The 24825-nt window shown below is 42.1% G+C and overlaps 1 protein-coding gene across 1 annotated transcript; it reads left to right on the forward strand.

Moving 5' to 3' along the window:
* The first annotated feature begins 261 nt into the window (after positions 1 to 261).
* On the forward strand, positions 262 to 24825 carry LOC128572581 (zinc finger protein 724-like). The gene is made up of 6 exons (XM_053572576.1): positions 262 to 266; positions 1404 to 1542; positions 1794 to 1883; positions 13545 to 13671; positions 14433 to 14528; positions 20815 to 24825. Exons 1-6 carry the CDS (start codon positions 262 to 264, stop codon positions 22908 to 22910), a joined length of 2553 nt encoding a protein of 850 aa, XP_053428551.1. The 3' UTR covers positions 22911 to 24825.

Genomic DNA, 24825 nt, shown 5'->3' on the forward strand with positions numbered 1-24825 from the left:
GGAGACACAGTCTCACTTGGTCACCCTTGGTGCCATGGCATCTTAGTTCACAGCAACCTCAAACTCTTGGGTTCAATAATCCTCTTGCCTCAGCCTTTCAAGTAGTTGGGAATACAGGCACTTGCCACAACGCCGGCTACTTTTTAGAGAAAGGTGGGGGTTCTCTCTGGCTCAGCCTGGTCTCAAACCTGTAAATTCACGCAATCTGGGCCTCTCTAAGTGCCTGGCCACCTTGCCCAGCTATGTTTTTACTTAGACATCATGACGTATGTTGAAAACGCCTTCAGGCTCTGCACCTGTAGCTCAGCGGCTAGGGCACCAGCCACATATACTGGGGCTGGCGGGGTGGAATCCAGCCTGGGCCTGCCAAACAACAGTGACAACCACAACCAAAAAATGGCCAGGAGTTGTGGCAGGCGCCAGTAGTCCCAACTACTTGGGAGGCTGAAGCAAGAGAATCGCTTAAGCCCAAGAGTTAGAGGTTGCTGTGAACTGTTATGCCACGGCACTCTACCCAGGGCGATATAGTGAGACTCTGTCTCAAAAAAAAAAAAAAAAGTTTCGGCACCTGTGGCTCAAGCGGCTAAGGCGCCAGCCACATACATCTGAGCTGGAGGGTTCGAATCCAGCCTGGGCCCGCCAAACAATGACGGCTGCAACCAAAAAAATAAAAGTAGCCGGGCGTAGTGGCAGGCGCCTGTAGTCCCAGCTACTTGGGAGGCGGAGGGAGAATTGCTTGAGCCCAGGAGTTGGAGCTTCCTGTAAGCTGTGATGCCACACACTCTACTCAGGGTGACCAGCTTGATGCTCTGTCTCAAAAAAAAAAAAAAAAATGCGGCTCCTGTGGCTCAAAGGAGTAGGGTGCCAGCCCCATATACCAAAGGTGGTGTGTTCAAACCCAGTCCTGGCCAAAAACTGAAAAATAATAATAATAATAATAAAAAAGAAAGAAAGAAAATGCCTTCAAAGCAGAGTCTAACTCCTATTTAAATAATAGGTTCCCAAGTGCAGCACAGAATAAACACTCAGTAAACAGATTTTCATTCTTTTAGTTGAAATTTGTTGAACACCTACTCTATGGCGAGCACAGTGGCCCTGGAACATAGAGGTGAATAAAGTCATGGTCCTGACACCAAATTTCGCTCTTCATTAGGTTCTTGGTCTTGATGATTGGAAGAACAGATCAGTGGTAAGACAGGATTTATTTGCAGAAAAGAATACAGAAGCGCCAGAGCTCCTGGCAGAGAGAAAAAACCCAAGTCGGGAGAGAAAAGCTCTCTGTCTCTGGGCTTTTTGTCAAGGGGCACATATAGCAGTATGGGGCCCTCTGTAGTTACATTTAGCATGTCTGGGACAATGTGTCTGGGTCTTAAATGAATGGCTACAATCCTTTTCTTTCCCAGGCCTGGGAAATGGGCCCCCCTGCCCACTTTCCAGCCCGCTGGTTCTGCTGCTTGCTGCCACAGCACCAACATCGCCAAGGCGGAGGTAGCAGGTCCGCACCCCCCAGCTCCAGGAGCTGGCTGGGATGCCACTTATCGGGTAGCAGTCCCTGCTGTTAATATAAAAAAAAAAAAGTGTTGTTGTCTTGTCCCAGAGCATTCCTGTCACTCAAGGTCAGAGAGGTGGGGCTTGAGGCTATCCAGTCCGGGATGCTCCAAAGTGAACTGACTAATGAGACGCACAGCCAGAAAGAAGGAGGCGGGTCCAGCGATCGGAGCAGTTTTTGTCTCTTCTGCTGGGCCCTGAGCTGGTGTCCGCTTTTCAGCTGTTGCTACTCCGGGAGTATCTAGGTGTCTCTGCAGCAGCTCTGTCAGCCTGTGACCTGCAGGTACTGGAAGATCTGTAGGGAGGACGCCGGGACATCCGGAAGCTGGGAAATGGTGAGTACAGAAGACTGGTGTCCTGGGAGGGGGAGGGGCGTGGTTGTAACCGGAAGTGACTGTGGCTGACCTTTCAATTTCACTTCAGTTTTACAGTCTTCAGATTGAACTTTGCCACTGGCACCCTTGGCCCTCAGGACCCTGTGGGCAAGAGGTGGAGTGGGGCAGGCAGCGGGGACTGTGCCTCCGGGCCCTTCCTGGAGCTGTTACTTGGACCATGGCCCCGGGCTCTCTTTGAGCGGTGTCCCTCCCACGTGGGGACAATGGAAAGGTCCTGAGGAAGAATCCCAGCTGGGTGTGTGGGGCTTGTTCATGGGAGGGGCTGTAGTCTGTGGGGCCCCCAGTTTCTCCATTCTCCTGTTAAACGTAAACTTAGGTCCCAGGGCGGTGGCTTCCTCTGTTGGGGAACTCAAAGTCTCTGAGTTGCCTGTCGTTGTTGTTAAACGCAGAGACAGGGAATTGATTCGTAAAAAAGATTGTTGGATGTCCCGACCCGCGGGACAGCAACGGGGGACGCAGGAACCACCTAAGGGAGAAAAACAAACAAGGGGCGCGAGAAAGGCTGACAAAACAGTTTTCTTTTTTTTTTTTTTTGGTTTTTGGCCGGGGCTAGGTTTGAACCTGCCACCTCCGGCATATGGGACCGGCGCCCTGCTCACTGAGCCACAGGTGCCGCCCGACAAAACAGTTTTCTGATCAAGTCTCAAACTTTATTGAAAAACTTGTGCCTTATAAGCATTATGGGGAAAGAGGGTGTGTCTTGTCGGGAGGTTCAGAGGAGTTGTCAACTGGGGATTGGCTAAAATAAGCAAGATGGGGCATAAGGTGATTGGTTGGCTAGTTGCTGGGTGAAGTTACCGCGTAAAGGTGAAACTTTTTTACTTAAAGAGGAAGTAGGGCTGAGCTGTGCCTTATATGCCTTCCGACAGTTGGAAGAGCTAGTAATTCCGGAGAACAGTGAGAGTACATTTTTTTTTTTTCAGACAGAGTCTCACTATATCGCCCTCAGTAGAGTGCTGTAGCGTCAATTCTTGGGCTTAAGCAATTCTCTTGCCTCAGCCTCCCACGTAGCTGGGACTACAGGCGCCCACCACAATGCCTGGCTATGTTTTTTCCTTGCAACTGTTATTGTTGTTTAGCAGGCAGGGGCTGGGTTCGAAGGCACCAGCTTCTGTGTATGGGCCGGCCCCATAACTACCAGCACAGCCTGAGATTACATTTTTAAGTGTTGTTTTAGAGAGAGGATACCCGAGAAGGTCTGGGAGAACAGGTCTTCTCAAGAAGACCACAAGGATACACCTGCAGGGTCCTCTCCATGGTGACTCAGCGTTTGGGAATTTGTAGACTTAACTTCTTGGAACTTGGAAATTTCCAAGTTCAGTGAAGTCCTGTAGTTCTGTAGGGGCTGGAATAGCATCTCCCGCTTGATTCAAACTGGCCAATGAGAAAGGCACCCGTGGGGTAGAACTTTTTGACTGTCAATGAAAAGGGAAAGACCAAGCCAGTAGGGGAGCGAGGCCAGTTGGAATTCTTCTATGCTGTTAAGTTCCCAGCTGGTGAATAAAGCCCTTCGTCTTATAAACGTGGTGTTTGGGTTCCTTTTCTCTCCGTTGAGCCTCATCTTCCTGCAACATTTTGTCTGGGTAACAAATTTTAATAATTTATATAGGGGATTTATACTAAAAATATGCTTATGTGACTAACTACATGTAGTAAAGTACATGTCGCAATTAAAAAATGAATCAGGGTGGTGCCTGTGGCTCAAAGGAGTAGGGCACTGGCCCCATATACCGGAGGTGGTGGATTCAAACCTGGCCCTGGCCAAAAACTGCAAAAAAAAAAAAAAAAAAAAAAATCAAAGAAAATTATCACAAAAAAGAATCATTAAACATGCTAGTAAGTTGTTCTGTAGTGCCTCATCATTTCCTCTGCCTTTTTTCAAGATTATTTTCTTTATTCCCTATTTCTGGTTTGGCCTGTTTGACTTACTGTTCCTATGTTTTAAAGTGTATTCTCAATTCACAAATAGCTGAGAATGGTTGTGGGGGGTGTCTGTGTCTACCACATTGTCTACTTTATTTTATTTAATTTTCATATCTATAAAATCGATTTCAAATGGAAATAATTGTTATGATTAGTTATATTGACATGTGGGCTATGCTGTTTAATTTTGTTTTTAGAAATTTGTGAAACAGTAGGTATTTATTAATGGTGTACATTGCATTTTGTAACTTATTAAGAAGTCTATAACTTGCCTTGGCGCCTGTTGCTCGGTGAGTAGGGTGCCACCCACATACACCGAAGCTGGCGGGTTCGAGTCCCGCCTGGGCCTCCTAAACAACAATGACAACTGCAACAAAAAATAGCCAGGCATTGTGGTGGGCACCCATAGTCCCAGCTTCTTGGGAGGCTGAGGAGAGAGGGAAGAGAATTGCCTAAGCCCAAGATTTTGAGGTTGCTGTGAGCCGTAATGCCATGGTACTCTACCCAGAGTGACATAGTGAGACTATGCCTCAAAAAAAAAAAAAAAAGAAGAGGAAGAAGCCTATAATTTATATGTTAAGAATAACTATTAAGGCTCTGCACTGGTAGCTCAGCGGGTAGGGTGTTAGCCATGTATACCTGGGCTGGAGGGTTTGAATTGCCGGGCCTGCCGAACACTGACAACTACACAAAAAAATAGACGGGAGTTGTGGTGGGCGCCTGTAGTCCTAGCTACATGGGTGGCTGAGGCAAGAGCCCAAGCTCCCAAGTGGCCTCACAGCTCACAGCAACCTCAAGCTCTTGGGCTTAAGTGGTTCTCTTGCCTCAGCCTCCCAAGTAGCTGGGACTATAGGTGCCTGCCACAATGCCTGGCTGTTTTTTGTTTGTAGTTGTCATTGTTTGGCAGGCCAGGGCTGGGTTCAAACCCTCCAGCTCTGGTGTATGTGGCTGGCGCCCTAGTCCTTGAGCTACAGATGCTAAGTCAGGACTTTACATTTTTTTTTTATACCAGCCTCAGTTTTTACTTCCAGGAGACACATTACTGTTTAGCCCATCAGATGCTGGTATTTGGGGAAAATGTGCACAAATTATTTCTGCTCTCTAGATTTCCAGATATTTCAAGGGAGGAAAATTATCCCAAAGGAAAAGAATGACCCATCCCCCTTAAGGTGTTTTCAAAACTTGCAACACAATTCACACTTGTGCATTGAAAGCTAGGTTGCAGTTTCTCCTGGGAGGGTGGCCATTGAGTAATTCTGTGAGCAGGCTGAAGGTGGAAGGATGTCTCAAGGGATAGAGTGATCTTACTTGACACTTGAGTGAGACATGTCTGTATTTCAGTCAACAGTGACACTCCCTGAATTTCAAACCTTGAAAAGCTTTGTTTCTTTATTTCAGCTTAAATTTTTCATTAAGTGCAATTAAGTGTAATACATCAATAGAACTGAAAGAAAAGAAAATGTTCCTGAAAATGCAAGACAGAACTGGAGTTGAGAAAAGGAAATTAAATATGTAGTTATATTTCAGTAAAAAAGTTGGTTTTACCTCTTTTTTTTGTTTTAAGAGACAGAGTCTCAAGTTGTCACCCTGAGTACAGTGCCGTGGCATCATAGCTTACAGCAACCTCAAGCTCTTGGGCTTAAGCTAATCTCTTGCCTCAGGCGCTGCCACAACACCCCGCTACTTTTTGAGACAGGTCTCGCTCTTGCTTAGGCTGGTCTTGAACTCCTGAGCTCAATCCAATTGATCCACCTACCTGGGCTTCCCAGAGTGCTAGGATTACAGGCCTGAGCCAGCACGCCCAGCCCTGCTTTTACCTTTTTTTCTTTGAGTGAGTGTTGTAAGGTTTTGAGATATGTTATTGTCTGAGGGTGATTTCAAATGGAAACTCAGTTTAGCTTTGCAATGATACCCGAAGAAGAAAGAGACACAGTTTTGATTGCTTTATGATGCATAAAAATGAATACATTTCCATATGAAAGTGTGGTAGATCATTTGGTGAATTGTAAATATTGACAAGACATCAGTTCCTCTTTTACACAGAGTGGAGATCTGTGACAGTAGGTAACTTTGTTCTTTATTATTATTTTTAAATTTGTATATATATATATTTTTTATTGTTTTGGAGACAGAACCTCAAGCTGTCTTGAGTAGAGGGCTTTGACATCACAGCTCACAGCAACCTCCAACTCCTGGGCTCAAGTGATTCTCCTGCCTCAGCTTCCCAGGTAGCTGGGAACATAGGTCCCTGCCACAATGACCGGCTATTTTTTGGTTGCAACTGTTATTGTTGTTTGGCGGGCCCAGGCTGGATTCGAACCCGCCAACTCAGGTGTATGTGGCTGGTGCCTTAGCTGCTTGAGCCACAGGCCCTGAGCCAAATTTTGTTCTTTGAAGGTGGAGTTTAATGCTATATCCTATGGAAGGGGACCTGCAAACTTCCAGAGATGTTCTCAAATGACTGTTTACTAAATGATTTGTTTTCATTTAATAATTAAATGACATCACTATTGTCTCACAAAGTAATTTTGCTTTTCATGTTAACATAAGATTTCTTATCCAAAAATTCTGTTGGATTTCTCAAACACAACTGGGAACCCACAGGCAGGTGTGGTTGATGGAAGGTAAGGGTGATGAGATGCCCTTCTTGAAGGTGTAATTGGCATTGTTGTGGTGGGTGGTGTTTTTAGACACTGTTCAATAGAACAATTTTGAAATTACATCTTATTGTCCAATAAGATGATTTTTTTCTTTATTGTAAGGAAGCATTGCTTGGGGAAAAGCACCAAGTACAATTGTAAGTATTTTACAATTTCCTGCTATTATATAAGCCTCAACACTGAGTTTGCAGAATTTTGCTGGATTTCTCAAACACTTGCTGTTCTCTTTGAGTCAAGTGACTAAGACAAGATCAACCTTGGTGCTCCAAAAGATGGTCATCGAGGGCCCAGGATCCGTCTCTACAGGTTTTCAGCCTGTTCATACCAGCTATGGGAAGAACCCTTTATATGGACAAAGGCGCAGAGCTCTGGAAAGCTGGGGACTCACAGGCAGATGTGGTTGATGGAAGTGGAAGGTGATGAGATGCCCTTCCTGAGGTGTAATGGGTCTTGTTCTGGGGCTGTTTCTAGACATTGTCCAACAGAATAAATTTTAAATTCCATCTTATTGTCCAATAAAATGAATTCTTCATTACTGAAGGAAGTATTGCTTGGGGAAAGCATGAAGTATAAAATCTGCAAGCATCACACACAAGGGCTTTCTTTCATAAAGAGGCGTAAACGTGTAGAAACAAGGTGGGAGATGGGGGCAGAATGGAGGGTGGAGAAATAATCTGCCAGGTCAGGACATGTTTCATCCTGCAGTCAGACAGTTCTTAGGAGGGGCATAAAGAGGGGCTAGATGTTAATTCTAAGTCAGACGTAGAATTGGCCAAAGGTCAGGGGCTGGGGGGAAAAGAGTAACTTCAGCAAAATTTGATGAAGAAATATTTTGTGTTGACTGCTGAAGAAACAACTGTTCAGCTAATTGTTTATGAGCAATGAATGGGAATTTGCAGAGCCTGTGCCTTGCCTCATCATAGGTAAAATAGGTAATATCACCTAAGTCATCATGGGAAGAGTTGTTTTTTGCAGTGAGCTTCTCTTGAGAACACAGAGCATGAGGAATTTTTTTAATCAGAGCTACTTCCCAGGATGAGCTATGCTCCCCAACATCTCCCACCACTATCCTTTGTCCTATACATGTCTTCTTTCTGCCTTTTTCTTTGATTATAATTTTTTTTTCTTTTTCTTGCAGTTTTTGGCCAGGGCTGGGCTTGAACCCACCACCTCCAGCATATAGGACTGGCACCCTACTCCTTTGAGCCACAAGTGCCACCTATTTATTTTTTTCTTTTTAAGACAGAGTCTCACCCTGGTTTTTACTATTTTAAGTTGCACACAAACTTTATGGACACCCTGTATAACCAATGGTGCTGTCAGGGTTTGTTTTTTTTTTGCAGTTTTGGCCAGGGCTGGGTTTGAACCCACCAACTCCAGCATATGGGACCAGCGCCCTACTCCTTTGAGCCACAGGCACCGCCCAAGCAGAGTCAGCTGTCATGTCTTCTTCTTGAGGACTAATTACAGTGACTTAATTCATCTTTGCAATCTCTTAAATTGTCTGAGATGCACATCACATTCTGGTTTAATTGTATAATATGACAGTTCTTTCTCTGTCTACCATTGTGATGGGTTATTCTGGAGTTGGAAATGACTCTGTTTTTAATTATAAATTATTTTTACACACCATCCAGAATTACCAGATATGACATGAACATAGATGATGCCCACTGAGTGTAACTCCAGAGGGAGCTTTGCATCTCAACCTTCCAGTCACAACACATAATTGTACAGCAAAGTGCATGTTGTCCCAAATGATGAAGTTACAATGTAGCTTCTTGAGCAGTTATAGTACACGGTGTCACAAAAGTTGCTCCTACAGTCACCATACAGAGAAAAAAATGGAAATTGTAGCACTATGTACTTTTATTTACAGCAAAATTTTATAATACATTTACAAACTATTTTCTATGTTTGCCACCTCTTTACAAAATTTGGTAATGAGTATTTTGTAAAGGTATAGCTAGCTATGATTTTCAGTTTTTCCTATGTATGGTGACTTTGGAGACAACCTGTAGATTTTTACAAACTACCTCTATTTCAGGCGTCCTTAAACTTTTTAAACAGGGGGCCAATTCACTGTCCCTCAGACCGTTGGAGGGCTGGACTATAGTTAAATATATATGTATATGAACAAATCTCTATGCACACTGCACATATCTTATTTTGCAGTAAAAAAACAAAACAGGAACAAATACAATCACACCGCCTCATGTGTCTCATGGGCCGCAATTTGAGGACCCCTGCGAGTGCCAGCCATTCTCTCTCTGTCTTTCAATTATCCTGATATCTTTACACCTAAAATTGATCAGAGACTATGAGGCCCGGAAATCAACCTGGATCACAGATAAGCATTGAGTACACCTGAGAATGCCCGCATTCCCACTTTTCTGTTTCTGTAATTCTCATGAATGTACACATGGGACTACCTGCATCCCCACGTGTGCAAGAGACACTGCTGCCTTCTCTGACCTCTGGAACCTTTAAAGTGCTAGAAAACTATGCCGTGCTTCAAAATTGTGATTGGTGATCTTCCTTGAACCAAAGATATGTTGGTTTTTAAAAAGTGTCGAGGCTCTGTACCTGTAACTCAATGGCTAGGGCACCAGCCACACCGGATCTGGCAGGTTCAAACTCAGCCCAGGACTGCCAAAGAACAATGACAACTACAAACAAAAAAAGAGCCGGGCATTGTGGTAGGCTCCTGTGATCCCAGCTACTTGGAAGACTGAGGCAAGAGATTTGCTTAAACCCAAGAGTTTGGGGCTGATGTGAGCTGTGACACTACGTTACTGCACTGAGTGTGACAAAGTGAGACTCTCAAAAAAAAGTGTTGAGCAGACGTGTCTCTGTGCTGTGTTTGCTTTCTCTAGGTGAGTGCTGCTATAGTCTAGAAGTAGTAACAGCAGCAATAGGGGGATTATTAAAGAAGCTACTTCATAGACTCACTGAAAACCTGTATTTTTTTTTTTTTTTTTTTGGTAGAGCCAGAGTCTCACTTTATCATCCTCGGTAGAGTGCCGTGGCATCACACAGCTCAAGCAACCTCCAACTTCTGGGCTTAGGCCATTCTCTTGCCTCAGCCTCCCAAGTAGCTGGGACCACAGGCACCGAACAATGCCAGGCTATTTTTTGTTGCAGTTTGCCTGGGGCCGGGTTTGAATGCACAAGCCTTGGTAAATGGGGCCGGCGCCCTACCCACTGAGCCACAGGCGCTGCCTTTTTTTTTATTTTTTAGATACAGAGTCTCATTCTGTTGGCCTCAGTACAGTGCTGTGCCATCACAGCTCACAGCAACCTCCGGCTCTTGGGCTTAGGCGATTCTCTTGCTTCAGCCTCCCAAGTAGCTGGAACTACAGGTGCCCGCCAGAATGCTGGGATATTTTTTGTTGCAGTTTGGCTGGGGCCGGGTTTGAACCCACCACCCTCAGCATATGGGGCCGGCACCCTACTCACTGAGCCACAGCTCCCGCCCCCAAACCTGCAAAATGTTAAGCAAACCCAAGGTTGACTGTTCATTTGTGAAAAGGTAGAGTCACAATGCAAGAGTTGGTGGATGAGAAAGTAGTTTTTTCAAGAGCAACATAAGGAGATGGCTGACTTATGTTGGAAAGACCGCCTGATGTTCCTCAGCTGACCAGAAGGTGGTGAAAGGGGAAAGGAGTGTGGGAAACTACGTGTAGGAGCTTTCTTTTCTTTTCTTTCTTTCTTTTTGTTTTTTTTGAGACAGTCTCCCTCTTTTTTTTTTTTTTTATCAGTTTTTGGCTGGGGCCGGGTTTGAACCCACCAACTCTGGCATTTGGGGCCAGCACCCTACTCCACTGAGCCACAGGTGCCACCCGGAGCTTTCTATGTGTGGATCTCCATGTCTCATTCAAAAGGTTTCTAGCCATCTGGCAGTCTGGCTGACATGATATAGATCAAAACAGAAATGTGGGTTAACTGCTCACTATTTTTCTTGATGAGGAGTTCTGAAATCTTGGTTCTATAGTTAATGGCTCAAAATCATTCCTGAAATTCTTGTTTTTAAATTCTGTTTTGGAGACAGAATCTGACTTTGTTATCCTCCGTAGGTTGCCATAGCATCATAGCTAATAGCAACCTCAAGCTCCTGGGCTCAAGCCATCCTCTTGCCTCAACCTTTGAATGAGCTGGGGACTCCAGGTGTGAGCCATGGGGCCAGGCTTCTTCTTGAAATTCTTAAACAAGGACTTAAACAAGTATTGTTAATAAAATGTGATTATTTGTTTGAAGATAGAGTAACTGCTGCTGTTGCAGAATCACATACTCAGAATGGGCATAATGTGAAAAAACTTATATGCATATTAAAGCCTGAGAGGTGATGCTTAGCTAAATGTTTCTCATCCCAGGCTTCCAGTTAAGATTCCATGGCCAGTTTGAAGAAGTAGCATCTCTGTCATTTTGTCTGCACACTCATTCTATTAGTCTGGGTTGTGTCATCAGTGTGGTTTTAATTAAGTGTCCCCATGTGATGCTAAGGTTAGGCCAGTATCAAGCATGAGGGTTTCCATATCTATTTAAGACAGCTGAGTTTATTTATTTATGTATTTTTTCAGAAAGAGGTTACAGGTCACATATTCCCATTTGCATGGCAGAAATTGCTGGCAAGGGAGGGCACTGGAGGCCAAGAAATAAGAAATGCACACTTTGGTCTTTATGTGGAATCTCCTTCTTCCTGACTTTCTCTGTGATAAAGAACAAGGAAGGGTGAATTTTTTTCTGTACTTAGTGGTCTCTCTGACTGTGGATGTGGTAGCAGGTGAAGGGGTTGCGCTGATGCCTTTGTTGCAGAAAGATGAGGCCAAACAGAGAGAAAGAGCACCCACATGCCACGTTTAAAAGAGGAAGGGCTTTATTCACCAGCCGGTAGCTTACGGCATAGAATTCCAAATGGCTGCGCTCCCCGACTACCTTGGTCTTTCCCTTTTTATTGACAGTCAAAAAGTTCAACCCCACAGGTACCCTTCTCATTGGCCAGTTTGAATCAAGCGGGAGATGCTATTCCAGCCCCTCCAGAACTACAAGATTTCACGGAATTTGGAAATTTCAAAGTTCCAGGAAGTTAAGTTTACAAATTCCCAAGAGGTTAGTCACCATGGAGAGGACCCTGCAGGTGTATCCTTGTGGTCTCCTTGAGAAGATCTGTTCTTCCAGACCTCACCCTTCTCAGTTATCTTCTCTCGCCTTTAAAGCCGAGATAAAGCCGATAAAGATATTGTCAAGATCCAGGTGGAATGTATCCAGATAATCTCATGTGAGAAGGAAATCTAGGGAAGGAGGAGGAGGAAATGATTGCTTCTCAGGTAAATGTGTCCAAGGTCCAGGGCTGTGCCCACTTTTTCTCCTGCAATATCATGTTCTTAGAATTTGCAAGCCTTTACTTCTCTACTTGTGATGTTCCTGCCTAATGAGTTTGTTTCAAATACTCTTTTAACTATTTCTTATTGCCAAGAGCAATAAGAGTATGTGATTCTGCAACAGCAGCAGTTATTCTATCTTCAGTTGCCAAGAGGTCTGAGAAATCCTTCTCCCCTACCTATACAGCAGAGTCTTCTCTCCATTCTCTCCATCAAGGCTTCCCAGGTGCCCTGCAAAATTCCCAGTGTAAATTCATGTTCTGCAAAAATAAAAATGTGTTCTGCAATACTGCAAATGTTCCTTTTGTGCCTTTTGAAAATGGAACAATGTGGATACTCAAGGTTCCCATTGTGGATGAGGTCGGATCCTTGGATATTAGCAGAGAAGGAGAATATGTTTTGTTTAGCTTCCATGTGGAAGCTCCATCAGTTCTACATAGAATGAGATGAAGCACATGCACTTTTACAGAAGACGGCATTAACTGCCTAAAGTAACTCAATTTTCTGAAAAACAGAATCATTCGAAAAATGCTTTCTAGAATGCTTAGAAAGACATGTTTAAAGACACGATTTGAGATTAGAAAACATTCCAGATATCTATAACTCGAACTTTGCCAAAAGTGTTTTTTTTTAAACTAGCTTTTATCAGATTATGATGTAGTTTTTCTTGCCAGTACTATCACAGCAGTGATGTGTTTGCGTTTGTGAATCAGCACCTGATACTTATTTGTCCTGTTACAGTTGAGGTTAACTTTATTCACTCAGTTAGGGTGCTCTTTGACACATATTCCATTGTAGAGTTCAGTATATCTTCTATATTATTTATTTATTTATTTATTTTTGTAGAGACAGAGTCTCACTGTACCGCCCTCCGGTAGAGTGCCGTGGTGTCACATGGCTCACAGCAACCTCTAACTCTTGGGCTTACGTGATTCTCTTGCCTCAGCCTCCCGAGCATATCTTCTATATTATTAATAAGTACTTTGGCGAGATTTATCAACTAATGTGCACAAACCAAAACATCTATTGATGTGCCTCTTTCTTCTTAGATTCTCTTTCATACCTTGCTTTGGAAAGTAAAGGTTGTCATCTTTGTTTACTGGTTCAGAAATCAACTGGGGAAATCCAGAAATCCAGTTCATTGTATGTTTCACATAATATTATGCTGGAATAAAAGCATTAGCATTTTTGTTGAGCTTGTTGAAAATTTAAAAATGGAATCTTCACCACATATCTTGAGACCAAAACTTTGCATTTTATCAAGATCTACAGTTCTTTCTTGTACATGTTAAAATTTTAGAGGTTCCATTTCACTCACCATGACATTTTCTTGTAAAAAACATACACAACTTATACTGTATGTTGTAAAGAAGGCAGAAAGATACACATCCCAGCATATTTCTACTCTTGTCAACCAACAGTGTCTAGGGTCTACACTCGTTTTGTAGATGTTGTGCCCTCCCCTTTCTTCAATTAGAGAACACATGAGGAAATTTATCTCTTCGATTTCTTCTATACTTCCCTTATTACATAATTCCAGTCACTCATATAAGTCAGCAACAGTTCTCTTCGCTCATTCAATTAAAAGTGAAGTTTAAACTCCGCTTGGCTTCTTGGTTAATATGTTTGTTTTTCAGGGAATGTTGACATTCAAGGACGTGTCTATAGAGTTCTCTATGGATGAGTGGGCCTGCCTGGACCCTACTCAGCACACTTTGTATCGGGACGTCATGTTGGAGAACTACAGACACCTGGTCTTCCTAGGTGAGGATAACTGAAATACACAGTTCCTGGTCTACACTAAGCAAGTCATATTCTCTCTTTGTAGAAGGTTTTTATACATTTTCTTGAACTGCATGGGTATCAGATTCTTGTTTCTAAGGTAAACTTAAGGATATCTTGGTATAGAAGAGAAAATTCTGGAGATGCTTTACTTTGGCATTAATCTTACTCTTTTTTTAGATGATTTATATCCTTCACTAGATTAATGGTAATTTCAGAAATTTAGCAGCATAGATTTTTACTCATACTTTAAAGTCTAATTTCTAGCACCAAATTGTATTTTAATAGTACTGGGTAGTGGAATTAAGAATCATCCAACTTTGGGCAGCGCCTGTGGCTCAGTGAGTAGGGTGCCAACCCCATATACCAAGAGTGGTGGGTTCAAACCCAGCCCCAGACAAACTGCAACAAAAAAAAATAGTCGGGCCTTGTGGCTGGTGCCTGTAGTCCCAGCTACTCAGGAGGCTGAGGCAACAGAATCGCCTGAGCCCAGGAGTTGGAGGTTGCTGTGAGTTGTAACGCCTTGGCACTCTACCGAGGGTGATAAAGTGAGACTCTTGTCTCTAAAAAAAAAAAAAAAAAGAATCATCCAACTTTAAATACATTTTAAAGATTATCAAATTTCTGTAAGGATAATTATTTCACGATCTTCTAAAATGTTCTTTTCTCTGCTTTAGCAAATTAATAGATTGCCAATTGGAGAATCCACATAAGAGTCATGTTTCTTTTTTCTAATAAAACAGGTCTTGCTGTCTCTAAGCCAGACCTCATCACCTGTCTGGAGCAAAGCAAAGAACCCTGGATGGTGAAGACTCACCAGACAGTAGTCAAGCACCCAGGTAGGGGGGAGTGAATGAAGCAGATAACTCTGGTCAGAGATCCAAAGTTGAAGGAGGAAACCACACAATGCAATGTGATTAGGGAAGCTCAGCTTAATTGTAAATGATTTCTGAGAAGCCTGGGTTTCTTTCTCTTGTTCTTACATGAGGTCATCTCTGTTCTTGTTTTTTTTTTTTCTTTTCTTTTTTTTTGTAGAGACAGAGTCTCACTTTACGGTCTTCGGTAGAGTGCCATGATGTCACAGGACTCACAGCAACCTCTAGCTCTTGGGCTTCCGCGATTCTCCTGCCTCAGCCTCCCGATCAGCTGGGACTACGGGCGCCCGCCACAATGCTCGGCTATTTTTTGGTTGCAGTTCAGCCGGTGCTGGGTTTGAACCCGCCACCCGCGGTATTTGGGGCCGGCACCCTACTCACTGAGCCACAGGCGCCACCCTCTGTTCTTGTTTTTATTATTATTTTTTTATTTTTATTTCCTTATTGACACAGAGTCTCACACTCTTGCCTCACACTAGAGTGCCATGGCATCAGCCTAGCACAGAGCAACCTCAAACTACTGGGTTCAAGTGATTTTTCTGTCTCAGCTTCCAAATAGCCTGGCCTACAGGTTTCTCCACAATGCCTGGCTAATATATTTTTCTATTTTTCTTTTTTAAGTAGAGAAGAGGTCTCATACTTCCTCTGGCTGGTCTTGAACTTCTGAACTAAAGCAATCCCATCTTGGCTTCTGATAGTGCTAGGTTTTGTTTGTTTTTCTTTTTTTTTTGCGTTTTTGGCCAGGGCCAGGTTTGAACCTCCACCTCCCATATATGAGGCTGGCACCCTACTTCTTTGAGCCATAGGTGCCGCCCCAGTGCTAGGTTTACAGTTGTGAGCCAGTAGGCCTGTTTTAGGTTTTAATTTCCAGAAGGACTTAATTTTCAGTGATATCCCTTCTAGGTTACAGTGAGAATAAAACAACTTTCTAAGGCTTACAAGTGACTGCTAGAGGTGACTGCTCTTCCATTCCTTTTAACGACATAAAATATTTGTGTATTTTTGACTATATCTGTGAAATATACTTTTCTTTTTGAGACAGTCTCACTATGTTGCCCTCAGTAGAGTGCTCTGGTGTCATAGCTCACAGCAAGCTCCAACTCCTGGGTTCAAGTCATCCTCTTGCCTCAGCCTCCGGAGTAGCTGGGACTATAGGTGCCCACCACAATGCCCTGCTAGATTTTTTTTTGTTTGTTTGTTTTTTTTGAGACAGAGCCTCAAGCTTTCGCCCTGGGTACAGTACCACGGTGTCACAGCTCACAGCAACCTCCACTCCTGGGCTTAAGTGATTCTCCTGCCTCTGCCTCTGCCTCCCAAGTACCTGGGGCCAGGTGCCCACCACAATGCTGAGCTATTTTTTGGTTGCCACGGTCATTGTTTGGATTTGAACCGGACAAGTTCAGGTGTATGTGGCTGGTGCCTTAGCTGCTTGAGCCACAGGCACCGAGCCCCATGCTAGGTTTTTATAGAGATGGCATCTCGCTCTTGCTTAGGCTTGATTCAAACTCCTGAGATCAGGGAATCCACCCTCCTTGGCTTCCTAGAGTTCTGGGATTACACATGTGAGCCACCATGCCTGGCCCTTGAAAAAAAAAAATTTTTTTTAAGCTGGTAAAATTTACAAATATTTTAATTACATACACCATATTTTTTTTTTAAAACAAAACATATACATATTAAAAAGAACCAGCTTCAGATTTCTTTCAAATTTGCTTTTAGGTATAGGAGAAAAAAAGGAGATAAACTATTGATTTCTTATTGTCCAACTCCCATGAAATATTCGAACCTATATTCCTATAAGAAGATAAGGAATGAGGCACACGTGAAAAATTTTTTTTTGGCTAGGCACCTGTGGCTCAAGCAGCTAAGGCGCCAGCCACCTACACCTGAGCTGGTGGGTTCCAATCTAGCCCAGGCTCGCCAAAGAGCAATCACAGCTGCAACCAAAAAATAGCTGGGCATTGTGGCGGGTGCCTGTAGTCTCAGCTACTTCAGAGGTGGAGGCAGGAGAATCGCTTGAGCCCAGATGTTGGAGGTTGCTATGAGCTGTGATGCCAGAGCACTCTACCCAGAGTGACAAGCTTGAGGCTCTGTCTCAAAAAAAAAAAAAGAAAAAATTTTTAAATATTCTTTAGTCTGCTTGTGGTGACTCAACCTAGCTCTATGGGACCCAAGGCGGATGACTGCTTGAGCTCAGGAGTGTGAGACCAGCCTAAACAAGAGACCCCATCTCTATGAAAAGTAGAAAACTTACCGAGTCATTGTAGTGGTTGCCTGTTGTCCCACCTACTAGGGGCTTGAGAAGCTTGAAAATTGCTTGAACTCAGGAGTTTGAGGTCACTGGGAGTTAAACTGATGCTATGACACTTTAGCCTGGGCAACAGAACAAGTTTGGGTATGAAAAAAAGGTAGTTTCTTTAGTATCATATTCAAAGTAGGTGAGTGAAGTAGTGATAGTAGTATTTGGTTCAGAAATGCCAGAAACACCACAAATAGTTGTTGTAGTTTTTCTGTTTTATACTTTTTTTTTTTTTTTTTTGGAGCCAGAGCCTCAACTGTGGCCCTGGGTAGAGTGTTGTGGCATCACAGCTCACAGTAACCTCCAACTCCTAGGCTCAAGCGATTCTCGTGCCTCTGCCTCCCAAGTGGCTGGGACTAATGGTGCCTGCCACAATGCCCAGCTATTTTTTGGTTACAGCCGTCATTGTTGTTTGGCAGGTCCAGGCTGGATTCCAACCCGCCAGCTCTGGTGTATGTGGCTGGCTCCTTACCCACTTGAGCCACAGGCACTGAGCCTGCTTTATACTTTTTTATGCTATGAAGGTTTCAAATAAGATTCTACAGAAATTAATACTCAGTAATTTTATGAGAACACTAAGAAATCTCCTCAAATGAAGGAAAAAGCTTATTTTACATAGTTTGACTTATCATATTTTACAAAGTTTGTATTTTTAAATGTAAGGCCTTTGATTGCTTCTAATGAGTGAATTAAACCTTTTCTGTTTTTGTACTGCTAGCAACATATTAATAGCATGGTAAAATTATCTTTACTATTTATTTTTTTTAGAGACTGAGTCTCACTTTATCACTCATGGTAGAGTGCTGTAGTGTCACAGCTCACAGCAACCTCCAGCTCTTGGGCTTAGCCTGAGCCTCCCAAATAGCTGGGTCTATAGGTGCCCACAAGAAAGCTGGGCTATTTTTTTGTTTGCAGTTTTTGGCCGGGGCTGGGTTTGTACCTGCCACCTCTGGCATATGGGGCCGGCCCCCTACTTCTTTGAGCCACAGGCGCCGCCATTTTTGTTGCAGTTTTTGCCGGGTCAGGTTTGAACCCGCCACCCTCAGCATATGGGGCTGGCGCCCTACTCACTGAGCCATAGGTACTGGCCTTTCTTTACTATTTTTAGCACCTGTAATCCCAGCACTGTGGGAGACTGAAGTGGGAGTGTTGCTTGAGCTCAGGAGTTAGAGGCTTGTCTGAGCTAGAGTGAGACCCTGACTCATGAAGAAAATGGAAAAACCCAGCCGGCCACCTGTAATCCCAGCGTCTTTGGAGGCGGAGGCAGTGGGATGCCCACAGCCCAAGTCTGAGATTGTAGTGAGCTAGAATGCCATTACACACTGCTCAAGGCAAATGGTAGATCTCTGTCTCAACAACAATAAAACAATTATCTTTACTATTTTTAAATGTTTACTTATTTACATTTTCTGATAAGTACCTCATTTCAAAAATATTCAGTATATTTGTTCTCTTTCAATAAAATGTATTATTTCATTTAAAATAATATTAAGATTTATCTTTATTACAGATGTTAGAAGATTTCCTGATTTTTAGAAGCTTAATAATACTCTATCATTTTTATAGTCTAAATTATATTTCTCCATTTATTTATTGAGGCAGATGTGGATTTCTTTTACCTAATGAATTATGTGAATAAAGCTGCAATCAATATGTGTGCAAATAGCTCTTTATTTGACCATGTATGTGAGGGTTGTGTATCTGTCCTATATTTTATTTATTATGTATTTTATATATATGCAGAATAATAAAAATAAATTATAGGTTTCTAACAAATATGCCCTTGTAGTATTATTTAATATTCTTTACCTTTTGAGGCAATTTTGACTTAAAGTATATTATATGAAATAAGACAAGTTTTGCCTCAGAATATATTCAGCCCTGGCTGCATGCAGGGGCATATATCTATAACACGAGGTATCTGAGATGAGAGGATATCTTTTTTTTTTTTTTTTGTTCGAAAGGTTTTTATTGGAGAGGGAGGGCTGCTGCAGAGCAGCACCAAGGAGGAGAGAAAAGGAGAGAGGAGGGGGAGAAAAGAGAGAGAGAGGAAAGGCGATGGGGAGGAGAGAGGAGAGACCGAGAGAGACAGAGAGGAGGAGAGAGGAGGGGAAAGAGAGCAATGAGAGGATATCTTGAGCTCAAGAGTTGGAGACCAGCCCAAGCAAGAGCAACACCCAGTCTTTCCAAAAGTGGAAGATAAAATTGCTGGAATCATTGTAGGCACCTGTAGTCCCAGCTACTCAGAGGCTGATTCAGGAGCATTGCCTGAACTCAGGAGTTTCAGGTTTCTGTGAGCTAGGCTGTTGCCATGTCACTCTAGCCTGGGCAAAAGTGTGAGACTTTGTTTCAACAGGTGTGTGTATGTACACATGGACACACACACACACATACGTACATATACATGTCTCCTTAATATAATCTCCCTTGTTCTCATAATACTAATACTTGAATTAAATATATTTCTGTCCTAAACTTTTTTTATTCCATTTGTTGTCCTTACATGTAAGATGAGTATCATTTAGATATTATATAGTTCTATCTTGACTTATTTTTTATTTCATTTTTTTTGGCCGGGGCTGGGTTTGAACCCGCCAGCTCCGGCATATGGGACCGACGCCCTACTCCTTGAGCCAAAGGCACCGCCCTTATCTTGACTTTTTATTTATTTATTTTTGAGGCAGAGCCTCAAGCTGTTGCCCTGGGTAGAGTGATGTGGTATCACAGCTTACAGCAACCTCCAACTGCTGGGTTCAAGCAATTCTCCTGAATCCACCTCCCAAGTAGCTGGGACTACAGGCGCCCGCCACAACACCCAGCTATTTTTTGGTTGCAGACATCATTCTTGTTTGGCAGGCTTGGGCTGGATTTGAACCCACTAGCTCAGGTGTATGTGGCTGGCACCTTAGCCGCTCAAGCCACAGGCACCAAGCCAACTACATATTTTTTAAATCACTATCTTTTTTTAATGTCTGTCATTTGATTATGAAGTTTAGTCCATGAATACCGTGAATACATACATAAATTTTATTTTTTTCTTTTTTTTCAGTTTTTGGCCAGGGCTGGATTGAATCCGCCACCTCCATCATATGGGGCCTGTGCCCTACTCTTTTGAGCCACAGGTGCTGCCCCATAATTTTTTTTTTCTTTGAGACAGAGTCTCAACCTGTCTCCCTTGGTAGAGTGCCATGGCATCATAGCTCACAGCAAGCTCCAACTCTTGGGCTCAAGCAGTCTTCTTGCCTCAGTTGCTCTATTTTTTGTAGAGGAGGGTCTCAATCTTGCTCAGGCTGGTCTCAAACTTGGGAGCTAAAGCAGTCCACCCACCCTAGCTGCTGAGCTATAGGAACCGAGCCAGGCTCTTATGATTATGATTATTTACAACTTATTTCCCTTTTCATTTTATTTATTTATGTATTTATTTATTTGAGACTGAGTTTCTTTTATTCTGGGTAGAGTACTATGTTGTCATAGCTCATAGCATTCTCAACCTTCTGGGGTCAAGAAATCTTCCTGTCTCAGACTCATGAATTGCTGAGACTACAGCCATGTGCAACCATGACCAACTAAATTTTCTATTTGTGGTAGAAAGGGATCTCACTTTTGTTCAGGTTGATCTCAAACACCTGTGGTCAAGTAACCCATTCACTGCAGTTTTTCAGAGTTCTAGGATTACAAACATGAGGCAATGTGCACAACCTCTATGTTATCTCTACAAGTTGTGCTCACATGCTGTGCTGCAAATTCCTACCTGGTTTTTAGAATTTCCCAAAATGCAGTGTATATATGCAACCTTTATTTATCTTTAACATAATTAGTGCCTATGTTCTGTATTATGCCATCCGCCTAAGGTTCTTGACATGACTTTGCAAACACAATGTGTTGTATATATTTACTCAGTTGTGATAAAAAGTCTGTGGCTAAAATTGTTATTGTTTAAATTTTTTTCAGATGTATCTAATCATTCTACCCAAGACCATTTCCAAGAGCTGGGCACAAATATATTATACCCAGAGATAACACTGAGAAGATATCAAAGTTGTGGCCTGGAGAACTTAAACTTAACAAAAGACTGGGAAAGTGTTTCTGAATGTACTCAGCAGAAAGTATGTTACAGTGGATGTGACCAATGTTTAACAGCTAGCCATGGCAAAGTCTGCCAATGTAGTAAATATACGAGAGTGTTTAGACATTTGTCAAATCTAAATAGACATAACATGATATATACCATCGAGAAAATGTTTAAGTGTGAAAATTATGGGAAAGCCTATAACCACTGCTCACACATTGCTAAATGTAAGATAATGCATATTGGAGAAAAACAGTACAAATGTAAAGAAGGTGGCAAAGGCTTTAAATTTTGCTCAAGCCTATCTAACCATAAGAAACTCCACCCTGGGGAGAAACTCTATAAGTTTAAAAATTATGGGGAATGTCTTAGGCATAGATCAAAATATTATAACCATAAGAGTATTAATACTGGAAGAAAAGCCTACAACTATAAAGAATGTGATGAACTTACCAATCAGTACTCACATCTTTCTGGACATGAAAGAATTTATTCTGGAGAGAAACACTACAAATGTCAAGAATGTGGCAAAGCCTTTAACAATAGTGTAACCCTTACTAAACATCAAAGAATTCATTCTGGGGAGAAACCCTACAAATGCGAAGAATGTGGCAAAGCTTTTAAGCAGTACCCAAGTCTTTCTAGACATAAAAGAATTCATTCTGGAGAGAAACCCTACAAATGTGAAGAATGTGGAAAAGCCTTTAACTGGTACTCAACACTTTCTGTACATAGAAGAATTCATTCTGGAGAGAAACCCTACAAATGTCAAGAATGTGGCAAAGCCTTTAATTATAATTCAAACCTTACTATACATCAAAGAATTCATTCTGGAGAGAAACCCTACAAATGTCAAGAATGTGGCAAAGCCTTTAACCGGCACTCAAACTTTTCTGTACATCAAAGAGTTCACTCGGGAGAAAAATCCTACAAATGTGAAGAATGTGGCAAAGCCTTTAAGCAGTACACAAGTCTTTCGAGACATAAAGGAATTCATTCTGGAGAGAAACCCTACAAATGTCAAGAATGTGGCAAAGCCTTTAATTATAATTCAAACCTTACTATACATCAAAGAATTCATTCTGGAGAGAAACCCTACAAATGTCAAGAATGTGGCAAAGCCTTTAACCGGCACTCAAACCTTTCTGTACATCAAAGAAGTCACTCGGTAGAAAAACCTTACAAATGTGAAGAATGTGGCAAAGCCTTTAAGAAGTACCCAAGTCTTTCTAAACATAAAAGAATTCATTCTGGAGAGCAACCCTACAAATGTCAAGAATGTGGCAAAGCCTTCAACCGGCCCTCAAACCTTTCTGTACATCAAAGAAGTCACTCGGGAGAAAAGTCCTACAAATGTGAAGAATGTGGCAAAGCCTTTAAGCAGTACCCAAGTCTTTCTCAACATAAAAGAATACATTCTGGAGAGAAACCCTACAAATGTCAAGAATGTGGCAAAGCCTTTATCTGTTACTCAAAACTTTCTGTACATAGAAGAATTCATTCTGGAGAGAAACCCTACAAATGTGAAGAATGTGGCAAAGCCTTTAACCAGTACGCAACCCTTTCTAGACATAAAAGAATTCATTCTGGAGAAAAACCTTACAAATGTGAAGAATGTGGCAAAGCCTTTATTGTATACACAAAGCTTACTAGGCATAAAAGAATTCATTCTGGAGAGAAACCCTACAAATGTCAAGAATGTGGCAAAGCCTTTAAGTGGAACTCAATCCTTTCTGTACATCAAAGAATTCATTCTGGAGAGAAACCCTACAAATGTGAAGAATGTGGAAAAGCCTTTACTCTGCGTTCATACCTTTCTGTACATAGAAGAATTCATTCTGGAGAGAAACCCTACAAATGTCAAGAATGTGGCAAAGCCTTTAAACGGAACTCACACCTTTCTGTGCACCAAAGAATTCATTCTGGAGAGAAACCCTACAAAGTCAAGAATGTGGTAAAACCTTTAATTAGTGTGTAACCTTTCTAAAATACAAGAATTCATTCAAGGGAGAAACCTTATAAACAGAACACTGTGGCAAACCCTTTATTCACATTCAAACCTCACTGTACATAAAATAAATCATACAGGACAGAAACCCTACAAATATGAAGAATGTGGAAGTATCCTTACCTGGTGTTCATAGCTTGCTAAGGATAAAAGAATTCACAATGGAGAGAAATTCTACAAATGAGAACAGTGTGGTAATGCCTTTTACTGGAGCTCAAACCTTACAACACATAAGAAAATTCAGATTGGAAAGAAATTTTACAAATGTGAATGATGCGGCAAAAATTTTCAGTGGTCTTCAGCCCTTAGTAAAACATAAGAGAAATCATAGCAGAGAAAAATGGTAACATTATGAAGATGTGGCAAACCCTTATGCCAGTAGTGACAGTTTTTTTACATAATAGAATTCTTTTTTTGTTTTTTGTGACAGTGGCTTACTATGTCACCGTTGGTAGAGTGTTGTGGCATCACAGCTCACAGCAACTTCCAGATCCTGGGCTTAGGCAACTCTCCTGCCTCAGCCTCCCAAGTAGCTGGGAACACAGGCACTGGCCACAATGCCTGGCTATTTTTTGTTGCAGTTTGGCCAGGGCCGGGTTCAAACCCGCCACCTTCAGTATATGGGGCTGGCACCCTACCCACTGAGCCACAAGCACTACCCCACAAAAAAATTCTTATTGAATAAAAACTGTACAAATGTGAAGAACTTGACAAGTGTTCAACTTGTCCTCAAACCATTCTATATATGAAAACTTTATATAACAGAGAAAAATCCCTACAAATTTGAAGTGTCAAATCCTGTAATCTCACACATTTCAGTACCTGACAGAATTCCTAGCAAAATTCTATATATGTGAAGAGTGAGAAAATGTTTTTAAATATTCCTCACACTTTTCTAATCATAATTCATATGGAAGAAATACTCTAGAAATGTCCATCATGTCTCAAGGCCTTAAAATTTTGTTTATACTGTTCAATAGGTCTAAGGAGAGACAGGGGAAATGATAAATGATACTGGGAATTTTTTTGTCCTTAACAAAAAAACACATTGACTAGGGGGGCCTTCCATGGAAAAAACGTTGGCATTTGAAGAAAGCTTCCAAAACCTGATGTTTTCCCTACAAAAAATGGGCCTCAGAGGTAGAGAGGCCACAAAAAGGGATCTTTGAAGCAGGTATACAATTAAGGAGACGGCAGCTGCAAGTGACCTATTTTCTACAGTATAATAAAATTCACACCACTTCTATCACACTTTACAAATAAAACGACAACATGTGGATATGGATTATAGGGAGCGAAATGGGAGGACTCTCCATTCTGGAAGATTTTTCCCTTTCCAGGAAAAATCATGAATATTTTACCCCCATACCACTTAACATAGTATTGGAAAATCTCTATAAAGGGGAAAAATCTTACTAAACCCAAGGTCTTCTCTACATGAAAATGTAGTGTCTTCCTTCTCTAGAGTGTCCTTTAATAAACTGACCTTTTGTTTGTTTATTTATTTATTTGTTTGTTTATTTATTTATTTATTGGGAGGACTGGTTCTTTATTTCAAAAAGACATATATCAATATTCAGTATCCAACCAGTTGCACTACTGGTTTTCTCTTTGTCCCCATTGGCCCCAAAGACACCACACGAAAGGAGAGTACATTTTAAGCCAATAAGCTGCAGAATGTACACCTAACAGGCCTCCCTCAGAGAAACCTCACCAAAAAGCGGGGACTGGGCAGGGAAAGAAACTTGAAAAGGTTTTCAGTACACTGCCAGCTCAAAGTAGAGAGCTCTCACAGCCAGTTGCGGGGGCCAGGGTGCCCCAAACCAAACGAAGCAAGGTTTCAAATAATATAAAATTGTTAGAATCTTGTACATAAGCCATTCAA

This window comes from Nycticebus coucang, chromosome 20 (genome assembly GCF_027406575.1).
Source record: "Nycticebus coucang isolate mNycCou1 chromosome 20, mNycCou1.pri, whole genome shotgun sequence".
In the NCBI taxonomy this organism is placed as follows: domain Eukaryota; kingdom Metazoa; phylum Chordata; class Mammalia; order Primates; family Lorisidae; genus Nycticebus; species Nycticebus coucang.